Below are 15,045 nucleotides of genomic sequence, written 5' to 3'. Positions count from 1 at the left end.
CCGTTACTATTCATTACGGGTCGGACCAGGCCCGACCCGACCTATTGCCCACCTCTACACTTACCACTTAGTCTTTAATATTTCAATTAATCAATAATAATTCTTAAATCTAAAAAAATAAAAATTAATATAATTTTTTTAAAAAACTTAATATTAAATAAAAAATTGAAAATGGATCTGACAGGCTTGGCATGACCTAGGCACGCACGTACCTAAACATGTCTGGGCCGTGCTATATATATACACGCGTCTTGGGTGGTGCCGCGGAGGTGGGTGGCAATAGCTTAACCTAACGTTCCATATCAGGCCCGGCCCATTTGGTTTTGGACCTTCTCGTGCCGAACCCCGCATTGCCGTTGGCCACCGCTGAAGCCCATTTCATTCCCTCGAAAAGGGGAAAAAAAAAAAAAAAAAGTCCTACTTTCTGACAACTGCTCCGAACATCAGCCATTTCTATCATCACAGTGGCACTATTCTTGTTGCCAAAGGCCTTAGCGTAGGCATCCTCCAACCTCCACTATCTGGAAAGCTTCCATTGTCATCATACAAACACGGCTTCCTTACCCTCCAAGCCTCCACATCCCCCCTGCAAATATAAATAGCCCACCTTCCCTTAACCTATTCAAAAGCAGCACGGACCAACCTACCAACACCACTATGAGACTTAACAAGCCCATGCTCTGGACTTCAGCTATTTTCATTGCGTTCATCTCCATTCTAATAGCTCTCAACACCCTTCCTCCTACTACCAACACCCCTTCTGAGACTACTAGTGCTAGCCTTGTGCATGACATTGTCAAAAGAGTAGCAAGCCCAGGTTCAACCATCATTGACAAACTTATTTTTCTGTGGAGAGGCCGCGGCCACCACCACCACCACCACCGGAAAAAGCATAAGACAGACTGTGACAAGTCAAAATGGGTGTCTCCAATTGCATCTGATCCGAACGTGGCCCTTATCTTAACTGTTGATCTCAAGAGTTGCGCAAACTTCAGCAGTGTGCAGAAGGCGGTCGATGCTGTCCCAGACTACAGTCCTAGTAGGACTCTCATCATCATTGATTCTGGTGTATATAGGTCATCAGTTCCACTTACTCTTCCTAATACCTATCATGGTTCGATTGTCTTAGTTATTCGCAATGCTATTTTTCTATTTCTAGGTTGCTGATTTGAACTAGCTTTGTGATTGGGTTTTGGCATGCGTGTGCATTGCAGGGAAAAGGTGGTTGTATGGGCAAACAAGACCAACATCACAATGCAAGGCCAAGGTTACCTCAACACAGCCATTGCTTGGAATGCCACCGCCAACTCCAGTGGAGGGACAGTTTATAGTGCTAGTACTTCCATCTTGGCTTTCAATTTCAAAGCCTACAATATCAGCTTTCAGGCAAGAACTTCATGACTAAACGACCCATATGATCACATTTTTCTTGTCTAGGCTACACATGGTGTGTGTGTTCTTACTTTAATCTGTTTCCAGGTTTAATGTAAAGAACCTCTAACTTAATTGTGGTTTCTATATCGTTATTGGTGGAACATACGCAGAACACAGCCCCTCCGGCATCACCTGGGGATGTCGGTGGACAAGCAGTTGCACTTAGAATTTCCGGAGACCAAGCAGCCTTCTATGGCTGTGGATTCTACGGGGCACAAGACACTCTGCTCGATGACCATGGGAGGCATTACTTTCGACAATGCTTCATCGAGGGGTCCATTGACTTCATCTTCGGCAACGCCAGGTCTATCTATGAGGTACAGAGACTGAGCATCACTAGGTACATTGATAGTAGCATGAAACGGTAATAAAGCTTGTGTTTCTATGCACTTTGGTCGTCAGGATTGCACTATTAATTCGATAGCAAAGCAAGTGCCTGATGGCGTGGGATCCATCAGTGGATGCATCACAGCCCATGGAAGGCAATCGGCCAACGAGAAGACAGGGTTTTCCTTCGTCGATTGCAGCATCAGCGGAACAGGGACGGTGTGGCTCGGCCGTGCATGGGGACCGTATGCGACCGTGGTCTTCTCGAGGACATACATATCCAGCATCGTAGCTCCTGAAGGATGGAATGACTGGAATGATCCTTCCAGAGACCAGTCTGTGGTTGATCCTTGCTACCACTTACTCTTACTAGCCTCCTCCTTTGTTTCCAAACGCCAGCTGGACTATTGAGTACTAACGATGGGCAGATTATTAAAAAAAAGCCTTAGGCTTAATTAAACCTGCTAACAGAATATATAATAATCGTAATAATTCATAATCCATATTCCCCCAAAAAAGCCCCACGCAAGGTAAAGCCAATCCCAACCTATCATTTTCTCAATGGATGTTACTTTTGGAACATACCACAGAGGTGGCTATAGCTGTGAAGTACAAAGTTAAGGGCATGTGCAAATGCACCTCCCATGGATTAAATAGTACAAAAAGAAGTCCAAGAATAGGAGTCATTTGTCCATCTTTTTAAACTTTTTGCTGGAATCCAAACAGTATAATAATCATCATATCCTCAGTACTCTTTTATAGGTTTGTAATGCCTCTTTTCTGAAAATAATTTAAACTTCTTTCATCTATCAAATGATGAGATCAACAAAACATTCCGTAGTCATCTTCCAAGTGAATGATTATAGTTTCTATAGGCCCTTTTTTGTGGTATAAAGTTTCTATAGGCCTTGAGGTTAAGCCTAAAGCATGGAAAGGTGCTATTGTGAGCATGTGCTTTTGCATCTTGCAGGTCGGTGTACTTCGGCGAGTATGAGTGCATGGGACCAGGAGCCAACTACACATTAAGAACAGCGTATGCTAGACAATTGGACCAGTGCGAAGCAGCTCAGTTCATGGACATTTCATACATTGATGGTAGCGAGTGGGTGCTCCCTCCTTATTGCAGTGGTTGGTCTAATCCATGTGATCATGGTCGCTACAGAGAACTCATCAAAACCTATCAATCATCGATAGATGATCCTAGTAACAGCCGTGAAACCAGTGCAGATATGTAATGCGAAATGGATGCCTTATGGTCTATACAGTGGTTAATGTTATGGGCTTGCTGACATGATATAACATAGTAGAGAGAATTACATAGTTGGCATGCAACGGAGAAGGCATGATCTATTTGATGTATTCCCCATTGAGATAATATAAAAGCTCCAATTTTCTGATTTACCTGTTCATATTCCATATTGCTTTTGATTTAGTGCCATGCTTTCAAAGATGTGAGCAATCCTTGCTGTCTCGTCACATTCGCTCTCGGAAGTGAGCGCTAGCAAAATAAGAATCACAGAGTCTACCATGCATCACATCTGCCGTAACGTATAAATTTGGTTCCAATTGCACTGCAGACTAACCCACACCAACAGCCCTAGGGCCTTGCAGGAATGTTATTCTTGTATTGGGGCATTGAAACACCATGCGTGAAGACCAAGCATAAAATATGATATATAGAAAAAAAGTTAAATATACTTTAGCGAAGCGTTCCTTCCACTGGTGACAAAAGGAAGACGAGATGGGAAAAGGACATGACTATAAGCAGGGTCAAAACCTTGTAGTGCTATATTTTTTATTTTTTAATAAAGTAAAAACATCTAAGAAGCTCTTTAAAGCCATAGACAATCGTCGTAACCTAGGCATCCTGACTACGACTGATATAATACTGTTCTTTGTAAGATCAGACAACCACTCAACAACCATCGAACAAGATCACAATGCTTATTAGGCGCATAGAGGCACATTTAGGAGACAACTGAAGAAGAAATTGAAACCACCCTGCACTGCATTTCTGTAGACAACAATAGACCCACAAACCCTCCTTGACTTTTGTGATAAGACTGGCATATGCACTCGTCGTTCAGAAAAGTAATTACACAAGAAGGCACTTCTTTTATCAGGTAATATACATCAACAGAAATGTTCCAACCTTTTTTATCACGTAATATACATCAACCGAAATGTTCCAACCTGCTTAAAATTTAGAACAGAAAAGAACTATAGTATTGCTCATATGCAGTGGCCATGCTGATTGCAGGAAGGCAGAACCTTGCACCTAGGCTGGAGCTACATCAAACCACTATTGTTGATTCCTGCATGTTGGGCAAAACCATTTGCCCTTAAATCTAGTCTCAGGGGTGAGGCCAACACATGAATAGTGGAACCATTCACCTCCTTCACACTGTCAAACAAAAATAGAATGATCAAATGAGGGATCAAAATTTTGTATGATAAAGAAGATCGCAATGTAGCTTCACAGAAGGCTTTTTTTTTTTAAATACTCAAAAGTGCACGGAGGTAAAGCTAGCAAGCACGAGTTTTTCTAGAGTACTTGCTTGTTCTTTGTCCAAATCAAATACGAAATACTTGGAAAAGGTGTCAACAAGAAGCAAAGCGATCAAAATAAATAATCACAAGCGCATCCAAGTTACATGTAGGTTTCTTCAACTAACAGATTAGAAAACTGTTGTCAAAACCGATGGCTTTGAAACAATTATAATGAGAGCAGACAGATGAACTGAAGAGTTACTTTTTGCACTGTGTACGTGCCATTGGGACCTCAGAGATTATGTTTTATATAATTCAAACTCCGTGGTAGCATATAGCGAAAATAGCACAGTTAGACTGTTAACTTCCAACCATTAGATGAGACAATGACCCTCTAAGATGATTTGTGTAAAACAAGCTAGAGAATGCTCTATTAAAAATGAGAGGCTTGGAAAAAGTCCCTCGAGTCTATAATACTGGAGGGAAGACATAAAAAGACCGAAGTGGCAGCAGTAAGATGAGAATTTAAATAGTACTCAGCCTAGAGCATATTGCATATAGGAATGAAAGGATACATGTGATTCTAAAGCCACTTAGCACAAGAATATTCTTTTCTCAAAAGAAATCTCTGATATGATCATTCAAATGGTTTGGAGAATCTTGGGAGCACACGGAAAATGCAGTTAAAAAATATACAAAGCATGAAAAATTTATCACAGAAGCAGCGCAACAATATATCAAATACTGCTGCATGGCAAAGCACCATGGATAACTGCTAGGAATACAATACTAAAAATGTTAAAAGAAACTTACATTCTCATTGTCACATGCGATCATATCTCCAAAAGACACCTGAATATAGAGAGAGAATGAGGATTTTTAGACATGACAACAATATGGTGCCAGTCTTGAAAGTCAAATGCACATGATTATGGGGAGTAGAAACCAAGAAAGTTAAAGAAAAGATTGATCTGCAACCTGATGGCAGATACAGTATGTTGGTTCATTCGGATCAATTGGTTGATCAACATCAACAGATGCAGGAATATTTTTCTTATGACTGCCAGGAGGAGGCATCAGCTCAAGATCCATATCTCGCTCTCTCTCCCAATCCTTTTCTTTCAACCGTTTTGATTGAGGTGTTATATAACCTGCCTTGCGTTTTTCATCCCTGGTGACTATAGGTAGTGGCGGAAGGATTGCTGGCTCATCTGGTGGTATTTTTCCTTCTACACAACCATAAAACATGATCCAGTTGCATCAGAAATCCACTTTCCAAGACGGAAAGCTATGAGAATAAAAATCGTTACTGAACAAATATTTTCAAAAAGCAGGTTTCTAAATAGTTAACAAGTTGCTGAAGTAAAACTTTTTCTAACCCAAACTTCAAGGTAATTATCCATACCTTGCTTTAGATCTTCCGCAAACTGGTTCAAGTCCTCATCAAGCCTTTTCACATGGCTCTCTATCTGCATGGTATCCCAATTGGTTTAGAAGGAAAGGGAAGAACAGAAGAAAGACAAGCCACAGATGATTAAGAGGGAAAAGAGAAGTTCAAATTCCATGATTAGTTATCATAATACATCAACATTTAAACTTCTGGAAGTTAATATTCTTTTCTCTAAAAAACCTCTGTAAATTAAGATAGTAGTCCATCATTCAGCAAAGTACTCTTAAATAATTAGGAATAAACACTTCAGACTACAAAACATCTGAAGCAATAAAACAACTGTGATATATTAAGATGGCCCTTTATTCCTGTTTCTGATGAATGAATATGACTGATGCCATTAACCACAGTACAGATAATAGCTACTAATGTACTTGAGATATAATTAGAAGATGATGATGTCAGGTTGTAAAAAGTCTGTGTGGTCCTTGCATGGAGCCTTTTCAACTTTTGTTTGTATTCCATGAGCCATCACAATTAAGATTCATGGCAGGAGTAAGCAGGAGAAATTCAAAGTAGTAGCAAGGAGGATCCAAGCAAAACTATGGCAGGAGTGTTATAACTCGAGCCACCGTGCACAGAGATCCATAAAGTTTCAAAGAAAAATTCAATTTTGTTCAATATTTTGTCAGGAGATATCAACAATAAAAACAACAGAATGGGGCCTTACAGTCCAACAGGATGATCATCAGACAAACTTAAGTCTAATGAATGCTTTCACAAGTATCTCAGGCAGGCATTCATGCAAACATCTTAGACAGGGCAGCCACATATACAGCTTGCCAAGGGCCTAAGCATCCTATGTAGATGGCCTAGACTTTAGGTGGGCCCTTAAGTGACTCACTTAGCCTTAAGCAAGTGCCCTACTGATCCAGAACATGTAGCTGCCATATTGAATAGCATGGTTCAGGCAAGTCAGGTACCCATTCAAGACCTAGCATGGTTCAATTTTGTTCAATATTTTGTCAGGAGATATCAACAATAAAAACAACAGAATGGGGCCTTACAGTCCAACAGGATGATCATTAGACAAACTTAAGTCTAATGAATGCTTTCACAAGTATCTCAGGCAGGCATTCATGCAAACATCTTAGACAGGGCAGCCACATATACAGCTTGCCAAGGGCCTAAGCATCCTATGTAGATGGCCTAGACTTTAGGTGGGCCCTTAAGTGACTCACTTAGCCTTAAGCAAGTGCCCTACTGATCCAGAACATGTAGTTGCCATATTGAATAGCATGGTTCAGGCAAGTCAGGTACCCATTCAAGACCTAACAATTGTACTTTTAGCCCTTCTCACTCCACCTTCATCCCCTTCCTCTCCAAATCATGGGATGTATGCGAGAGAGATGTAAGAGAATGAGAGGACTGCATCTAGCACTACCATGATGACAGCAAAAAACAACAACCACTAATTAAAGCAGCTGATGCAGAAGCATCCATCAGAAAAGTGTAGTAGTTGCTAATGGCCACAAACAGCCACTGCCCCAGCAGTGACCATCATGGCCAGTGGCAACTGCTGCTACAGCTAGCTACATGCACTGCAGTAGTTGCTACTGCAGTGCATCACTTTTGACAGTTGCTGCTTGACAGGCAAATTATATCAGAGGTGGCTGAACTCTAGGTGCCTGCCTAGCCCCTAGGTGCTAGGGGCTCACCAGCCACCAGTGTACTAGTATTATCTATAGTCTTTTAAAATATTGAGACTAACTTTTCCTGCCAACATTTAAAACCCATTAGAGAGAGCAATTTTCAAGAGCAGAATATAAACTTGTAATATTCCATAACCCATCTGACAAGTTTAAAGAAAAGAATTTTTTGATTACATTGGATGATTGAGTTCTTTAAATAAACATAAGTTTTAGAAGAAAGGAAGCTACTTGCAAAAAGCTCCAAAAGTACGCTTTAGTACAGTATCAACTGCAGCAAATTTATGAACATAATGAAAATCATAGCCCAAACTTGAATCAATGACCATGAATACCCAAGATTATGCAGACAATCATAATGGTTGTCTGGCATAGAACATGTACGCTTTAGTACAGCATCAATGGCAGCAAATTTGTGAACAAAATGAAATTATAGCCCAAAATTGAATCAATGATCATATGCTTTAGTACAGTGTCAACTGCAGCAAATCTGTGAACATAATGAAATGATAGCCCAAACTTGAATCAATGACCATCCGCTTTAGAACAGTGTCAACTGCAGAAAATTTTTGAACATAATGAAATTATAGCCCAAACTTGAATCAATGACCATGAATACCCAAGATTAAGCAGACAATCATAATGGTTGCCTATATAGAAAAATCTCAGTTAAGACAATTCATGTTAGTTCACCATCTGGCATAGAAAATCTGTTGATTAGAGAGTTCCAAATGTAAAAGTAATATGGCTATGGGTATTAGCATTGACTTTCACAATTATTAAAGTGCAATTCAATAAGCCTTATATATCTTAAAACTTCCAAATAAAATGCCTCCCTGAACACCATGGAAGGTAAATGACATGTCACAAAAAATCGATGCAGACATTGAATCTGAAGAGATAAATGTCAGAGCCAAGTTAGTTTAGTCATTTTATATCAAGAAACCGAATGATGATAATGGTTCATTTTAAAATATCCCTATGGAGAATGCAAATGCAGTTCCTCTACGGCACCCTGCTGAGTCTAGTAATGCCTGAATTTGCCCCAGGAGAAAGGACACTGGAGAATGTGAATGGGTCATCAGCATTCCCAAACTATGCCACACTCAGAAAATTCCTAGAGGAAAGGCATCTAGTTTGATGGAATCATGTGACTTATAACCATTCAAAAATATCCCAACTGAAAGTTGCAATCCATCTATTGTCTTACACTGCTACATTTTTATTGCCAGGGATATTTTCTTTAAGCTATCACAATATTGCAAAAATAAGCTTACCAGATCATACGCTTGTCGTGCTAGCAAAACTTTCTCAGTACAAAGGCTCAATGCACTTTCCTGGCTAGCTTCAATCTCCTTCTTCATCTTCTCAAATGCAGCTTCTTCATCTTCATGCCCAACCTTTTTTGAGCTATGAGGCATACCTAAGCAGTACTTTGTCTGTTCCTTTGTCTGGTTGATTATACCTGTGTTTAAATTAAAGCAAAAAAAAATAAAGATACAAAAAATGCACATAAAAGGCAACTTGACTAATTGAAAAAAAAATGTACTTATAATTTTGTTTGAGATCATATTTCAGAGTTTGTTCAGGATTAAGACGTATTATGACATATCAACAGAAAGGTGCCTTAGATGGTAATCTCTATATGTTTACAACACAAAATCAAATGTGCAATTGGTACTAAGCCTTCAACTGTTATGGCTTATTCTGCATTTGTTTAAACAGACACATGAAATAGGTTTATTTTAAAGCTTATGATAAAATTGACCGAAGGAACAAATTGAGTATAAATTAAAAGGATGAGTTGGAAGAGATTAAATGTTTGTCAAGAAAACAAACATACTAGCAGATTATCTATGTATTGTACATAACAAAAAAGCCCAGGGTACTTGGACTGGTTTGGATCCCACATAATTCACAGAAGATGGTAAAAACAACAGGTGAACGGGAAAGCATTTGAACATGGTAGCTTTTTCAGAAAGTTTGCTTGCAAGACATGCACTCTAGTAATTTCTTTTTCCTTTAAGAAAGAAAGAGTAGTCCTGGTTACTTGAAGAGAGACCAGGCTCATTGATCAACATGAAGCCAACATTATCATTGTCATAACTTTAATTCTTCTTTTTTATGTCTACAAACTGCAGCTACATATAGTGCTTCCAGTCTTGGTAAGCATAAAAGATATCTTACCCAGGAAACTACATAACATTCTGCATATCTCAAAATATATTCATGCATCCATACAAAATAAATTATATATGAAGTCCATATAAAATGGTAAAAACTATCATTCTTTAAATAATTTCTTTTAGTCAGTGTTGTCAAAGGCACTCCAGGCACTCACCTAGGCACTAAGGCGAGGTGAAAAGGCCCATGGATGCCTTATTAATCCCTAGGGGAGGCAAGTTTATTAAGGTGGCACCAAGGCGAGCAATTGGAATAATGCAAGAGGCATTCAGGCATGCATTTATCCAATGTCCTACAATATTCTCCCTATCCCTTTTTGTCCCTTCTTTAGTAGCTTTGTAATCTTTACTTTGAGGGTCTTCTTGGTCTCTTGGAGTTCTTGTAAATAAAAGGACTACTCTAAGAGTTTTAATCATTTGCTTTTTTTATGATATGTCTTGTTTAGAAATATGAAATATGTTTTGAGAGGGGGTGTTTGGCTATCATGTTTAAATTTTGCTACTAAAGGATGCGTAACGATTTATTTTTACTGACTTTTGCTTAAAAACGTGATATGAAAGTAGTATTTCAATGTGATGTTTCTAAAAATTCGAAACACGATATTTAACATGCAAGACAACTATATTTTTTGATGTTAAAAATTTAAATAACTAATCTTATAGTGCTTGTATTATAAATATATATGGTTCTTTTTCTAATACATCTATTGAGCTTTTCTTAAATGAGCGCCTTGCTTTCTTCAAGCAAGTGCCTTTTTCAGTGCCTAGGCGATATAGGGGTCCTATAGCCTCAAGGGCACTTTTTGCTTTTGAAAACTTTGCTTAAGTTGATACCATTCCTTTTTATTTTCAGGAAAAAGATTTGACTAAGTCTAATACAATTCATTAAGCAAATGAATTACAAAAAGATACAGCATCATGAACAAAGCCATAGAACTACAAGGATATAGTAAGGAATCAACAACAGAAGTCATATTATACTTGCAGCCTATCTAGTGCAGGTTTGATTTTCCTTATCCTCCTCTCTTAGCACAACTGAGCCAGCTGTCCCTCGAGAAAATATCTTTATTCACCATTTCCCATTTGAAGTGTCCTTATCTCTAAAGATAATTTGGTATTATCCTTAATACCGGATCTTCTTAGAGATGCATAAGATTGTTTTACTTGGGAGCAATTTCAAACAAAATTGTTTTCCTCTGGGTGGAATGTCGAAACCATCACTACCTATCATTTGCATGTTGAGAAACAAAATGTTTATGTGTTTATTGCCTTCTAAACTGCTCCTTCCATTTTAAATGTGCAAATTAATTATATCCGCTTCATACAATAAATAAGGATTGCAAAACCAACCAAAAGCACCCAGTTGGGGGTGAAAACATACCAAACCATGTGGAACCTGGTCGGTTTGCTGGTTCGATATGGAAATTGGTCCGTACCGATCCAAATTGAGCAGAATCATCCAGTTCTGCTCAGTATTGATCCGTACACCTAGTTTCAAGCAGTATCATGATAAGAAGTGACAAAAAAAGGGGCTGGAAGCGATAAGTATAGGGTGCATACCATACAGTCCATACCATATTGACTGTACGATACCAAAATAGTAACGTACTGGTACAGCACCTATACCAAAATTGAGAACATTGCAAAAAATCAGTTCCAATGTACATTAAATATCTTTATAAAAAATCAAAATATTTGCTGATCTTACATGTTCCATCAAATACCTCAAGTTGTTTAGGTTCTTTTTACCATTCTCAAAATATAATATATTTTTTATCTTTCTCATATGTATTATATACAAAATCAAATTATGGAGCGTACCTTGTGATCATTGCTTATCCATTTAGTCAAAAATAAATGAGGTGACTCCAACCAGCATGTGCATTATAGTGCATTATTATAAAACATTATCTCATCTACCATATATTCTACAATATCTTTTCTACACTCATATAGGTTATCACAAAAAACTCTTTTAGTGGTAGGGAATTCACAAGAAACTCTTTTAGTGATAGTGCATGCTGATAAATGACCTTGACACATCTGTTAAGATGATTACCCAATTCCCCATTAATGAAATGAATGGGCACTAGTGCTAAATGCTTAAAAAAGGTGCCCGATGGAAATTGGATTCTCAAGAGGGTGCTCTTCATTAACCTAGCTCTTAAAATTTCTCCATATCGCAAGCACATATCATCCATTCCTTCACCCCTTTTCCCACGTATATCTCCCTATCTCAATTATCCCACATTTTACTTGATACTCTTGTCCAGGTGAACATTATTTATGCTACATAACCATCCATGTTATAGGATCCTACGACTTTTGTAGCTCTACCTCATATGGCATTTCCCAAGTCTCGTGCCCGATGCAGGCCTTGTATCTGACCCTACAAACCTAGTGAAAGTATGGCTCAGCCCAAGGTCTAGAAAACACTCAACAAGAAACATTACAAACAAACTAATTGATAGCATAATGATGAAATTGAATACTGCTAGCTTGATAAGAAAGACAAGAGCAATAAACGTTTCCATATAAATATCTAGTATTGTAGCTATTTATTCTTATACAAAGAGATTTGCCTCTGGAAAACCAAATAGGAAGTTGCAATATCCTCTAGATACGGTTGCCTAAAAGTTTATTTGATTTTGCAGTGTAATGAATGAGTTAATTAGGTCTCCTAATTGGGAGAGAGCATATATGGAAAATTCCTTCATGATAATTGATAATATGGTTGAAGCAAAATGAAGAAATGCCTTTTCTTTTGTTGCTAGGACTTCCCAATCCCATGATCCTCCAACCCCGTGCCACTATACGTGTGCTCTGCAGCTGTCCCTTTTATGGAAATTTTTCATTTTTCCTTCTTTGAACTGTTTCTATGTCTATAATTAGCTTCCTCTGCATGAAACACAGTATCAATACTTACAAGCAACCACAAAAGGATGGATTCTGGCCATGCACAGCATCATATGTGCCACATTAATCAATAGAAAAATGACCTCCCACCCGCCCAGGCTAATCACCATAGGTCAGAGTCATTCTGGTTATTGATCTCCTTCTTTTTCTAGCAAATCACGGCAATCCATATGTCCTGTCATGTACATCGCATGTGCCAAATGCTAGTAATTTTAGAATACTAATGTAATAGCATCATCCATTCTAGCACTTAGAGGAGCTGGTTTGCTTCGTTATGAACGTCTTACCTCCAAGAATAATACTTCTTTCTTTTCTTTCTGGTAGAAATACATTATAGATTCTACAAGAGGATAAACTACCTTTAAAACACCACACATAATCAAACTTAGGAAAGGAAATTAAATAATCAGATCACCATATAATCCAACAGGTAAAGTAATATTACGATCTTTAAAAAAAACTAGAAATAGAAGTTTGCCATTGAAAAGTTCAAAATAATCATCGTATGGCCATTACAACAAGGGGCATTCCAAGAATGAAACAAGCATACCTTGGGCTCTATCGTCGAGTTCTCTCATCGTGTTGAGAAGCCGCTGCAGCTCCGCTGCCAACGTGCTCGAATCTTCGATGCCCAATCAAACAAACAAAAATATGAGAAACAAAAACCTACCAATCAACATCGAGAAAAATCAAGAAATTTTTTTTAAAAAAACTTACACTCCAAATAATCGTCCACGAAAACCCCCGTTCTTGCAATCGCCATCGCTCTCTTTCTCTCTCCGCTTAGGCTTTTCTTCCTAGGTTTCCGGGGGATTCCCCCAATTCGCAGCTAGGAGATGAGGGCATTTTGGTAATTAGAACGAAAAGTGGGTATTTTGGGCATTCAAAAGTTTGTAAGAGATTAGCATCAATCTAGCCGTTATCACACGGTTAAAGATTCGGATCCCTAATCCGATAACCCGATCCGAACCGCTGTCGCGTTCGGGCACGGTTCGGACGTCGCCGCAATCTCGAACCCTAGGTTGTTCGGTCGTAATCTTCTTCAATAGGGAAGAAAACCTAACCCTAGATTTCTGTGGTTCTCGGAACCATGGAAAAGGGTTTAGAAGGAGAGAAATACTTACGACAATGGTCGCCGGTAGCCGCCCTCAACCACCGGGGGACGGACGGAGAGATGATGACGGACAGAGTGAGATTTGAGGTTGGGTCGAATAAAAATTCTATGAAGGGTGTTCCAAATATGGAGCCCTCTACGACAACACCACGTCAGCGTTTTTTTACGGATCTCAAAGCAGAACGCACGTGAGAGGAGTTGGGAAGCTACTTAACGGCGCCGCACCGGGCGACCGTTACGTGGGGCGCCTCCACCCTCCTCTTTCTTCCCCTGGATCCAAGTAATCGAAGGCCGCGGGCAAGGGAGGCAATGGAGTGCTCGATAGTGGACTCGAGCCCCAAAAAGAGTTTGGGCCGGCGACAGAAGCTTCGTTCGCCGCCGGAGAATGAGAGGCGGAGGGAGTGAGGAAGGGACCGAAGGCCAAGGAGACGGGAGAGAGCGATGGAGAGTAGCTAAGAAGAGGAACAGGGTGACGGAGACGAACCCTAGAATACGTACAACTTTTACGGATGTCTGCATAGATGGTTCTATGCGGCTTTGCTTCTGCGTGGATAGTTTATACGCCCGTCCGCACGGATATATACATACTTAAATTTTACGGTGCATCTTAACACGTGATCCCCCAATGGACTCGCAAGGAAAAAGGGCTATGGACCAGCCCTTTAATTCGTGATCCTTGTCCTATGCTGTCATCGCACATCGTATAATATGGTGAGGGATCAAAAATTAAAAAACAAGTCAAATAGATCGGGTGCTAAAATAAAAGGTTGGGAGGAATTCTTTATTTCTGTCTATTGAGAGACTAGTCAATAAGTTCCCCTCTATATAGTTTTTTTTTTTTTTTCTTGGCATAAATAATATATGCTTGTGTCCATAGGTGAGTTCTATATTGCTTATTAATTCTACTTAGACCTCTAATAAGGACGTCCTCAATATTACTTTGCATGCAGTATTGTTTATACATAAGAATTTTATGAGTGTGCCCATTTGTGTCCACTAGAAACAAATTGGTGCATGGATCCCGCATCACTCGATCAAATTCAGATGGTCGAAATTTTTAAGATTTTTGTCTATTATATTAGCTCTTCGTGATCATAGACTCTTGATATAAACAACATCATTGTCGTACCCATCATCTGGCAGCAACGATCCATCCTCAAATTTGTTGAGGATTTAGCGGCAAACAATTCCACTGAAAAACCTCCTCTTTGTTGAGGATGACTCTATCATAGTTGTAATTTGGATTTAGGGATATGTACAGGATGATGTCATCCATCTCCTCTTTTGAGACACAACAATCTTACTGACCGACTGTGCGAGCATCACTATCAGACATACTTTTTGGAAGATGAACTCAGCAGTTGATTGGATGGTGGCTTTTGTTGTGGAGCACTCCGATCCATCACTATAGACAAATATAGATGAGATCCTTAATCCATTCAAGGATATTTTATTTTCTAATTGTTTTGGATATATTCATAT

The 15,045-nt window shown here is 39.1% G+C and overlaps 2 protein-coding genes across 5 annotated transcripts; one reads left to right on the top strand and one right to left on the bottom strand.

The window, feature by feature from the left end:
* Positions 1–640: 640 nt before the first annotated feature.
* LOC105055655 (putative pectinesterase 14) lies at positions 641–3,139 on the top strand. 2 transcript variants are annotated; one of them, XM_010937565.4, is made up of 5 exons: positions 641–1,076; positions 1,215–1,386; positions 1,545–1,751; positions 1,837–2,096; positions 2,732–3,139. In XM_010937565.4, exons 1-5 carry the CDS (start codon positions 658–660, stop codon positions 2,994–2,996), a joined length of 1,323 nt encoding a protein of 440 aa, XP_010935867.3. In that variant the 5' UTR covers positions 641–657; the 3' UTR covers positions 2,997–3,139. The 2 variants fall into 2 exon arrangements, with proteins under 2 accessions (XP_010935867.3, XP_073102913.1); XM_073246812.1 differs by having other exon boundaries at positions 1,837–2,103; positions 2,732–2,894.
* A 717-nt stretch (positions 3,140–3,856) lies between these two features.
* Positions 3,857–13,969, bottom strand: LOC105055618 (PHD finger protein ING2). 3 transcript variants are annotated; one of them, XM_010937507.4, is made up of 8 exons: positions 13,574–13,969; positions 13,167–13,278; positions 13,000–13,071; positions 8,628–8,815; positions 5,657–5,720; positions 5,230–5,480; positions 5,065–5,103; positions 3,857–4,165 (listed from the first exon to the last, which is right to left on the bottom strand). In XM_010937507.4, the coding sequence occupies exons 2-8, from the start codon at positions 13,210–13,212 to the stop codon at positions 4,064–4,066; spliced, it is 762 nt and encodes a 253-aa protein (XP_010935809.1). In that variant the 5' UTR covers positions 13,213–13,278; positions 13,574–13,969; the 3' UTR covers positions 3,857–4,063. The 3 variants fall into 3 exon arrangements, with proteins under 3 accessions (XP_010935809.1, XP_019709502.1, XP_073102973.1); XM_019853943.3 differs by lacking the exon at positions 13,167–13,278 and having other exon boundaries at positions 13,574–13,832; XM_073246872.1 differs by lacking the exon at positions 13,574–13,969 and having other exon boundaries at positions 13,167–13,445.
* Positions 13,970–15,045: the final 1,076 nt, after the last annotated feature.

The sequence above is a fragment of the Elaeis guineensis genome, chromosome 12 (genome assembly GCF_000442705.2).
Source record: "Elaeis guineensis isolate ETL-2024a chromosome 12, EG11, whole genome shotgun sequence".
Classification (NCBI taxonomy): Eukaryota; Viridiplantae; Streptophyta; class Magnoliopsida; order Arecales; family Arecaceae; genus Elaeis; species Elaeis guineensis.
The sequence above is the reverse complement of the archived record's forward strand: the minus strand, read 5'-3'. Positions and strand labels throughout refer to the sequence as shown.

Bases quoted from the DNA above. Each gene is read 5' to 3' on its own strand.
- LOC105055655 (XM_010937565.4), top strand. From the start codon at position 658: ATGAGACTTAACAAGCCCATGCTCTGGACTTCAGCTATTTTCATTGCG. The intron at 1,387-1,544 runs GCAAGAACTTCA...GAACATACGCAG, and splicing joins CCTACAATATCAGCTTTCAG to AACACAGCCCCTCCGGCATC. The intron at 2,097-2,731 runs GTCTGTGGTTGA...TGCATCTTGCAG, and splicing joins AATGATCCTTCCAGAGACCA to GTCGGTGTACTTCGGCGAGT.
- LOC105055618 (XM_010937507.4), bottom strand. From the start codon at position 13,212: ATGGCGATTGCAAGAACGGGGGTTTTCGTGGACGATTATTTGGAGT. The intron at 5,104-5,229 runs GTTGCAGATCAA...CTCTATATTCAG, and splicing joins CATACTGTATCTGCCATCAG to GTGTCTTTTGGAGATATGAT. The intron at 4,166-5,064 runs GTAAGTTTCTTT...TTTGTTTGACAG, and splicing joins TCGCATGTGACAATGAGAAT to TGTGAAGGAGGTGAATGGTT.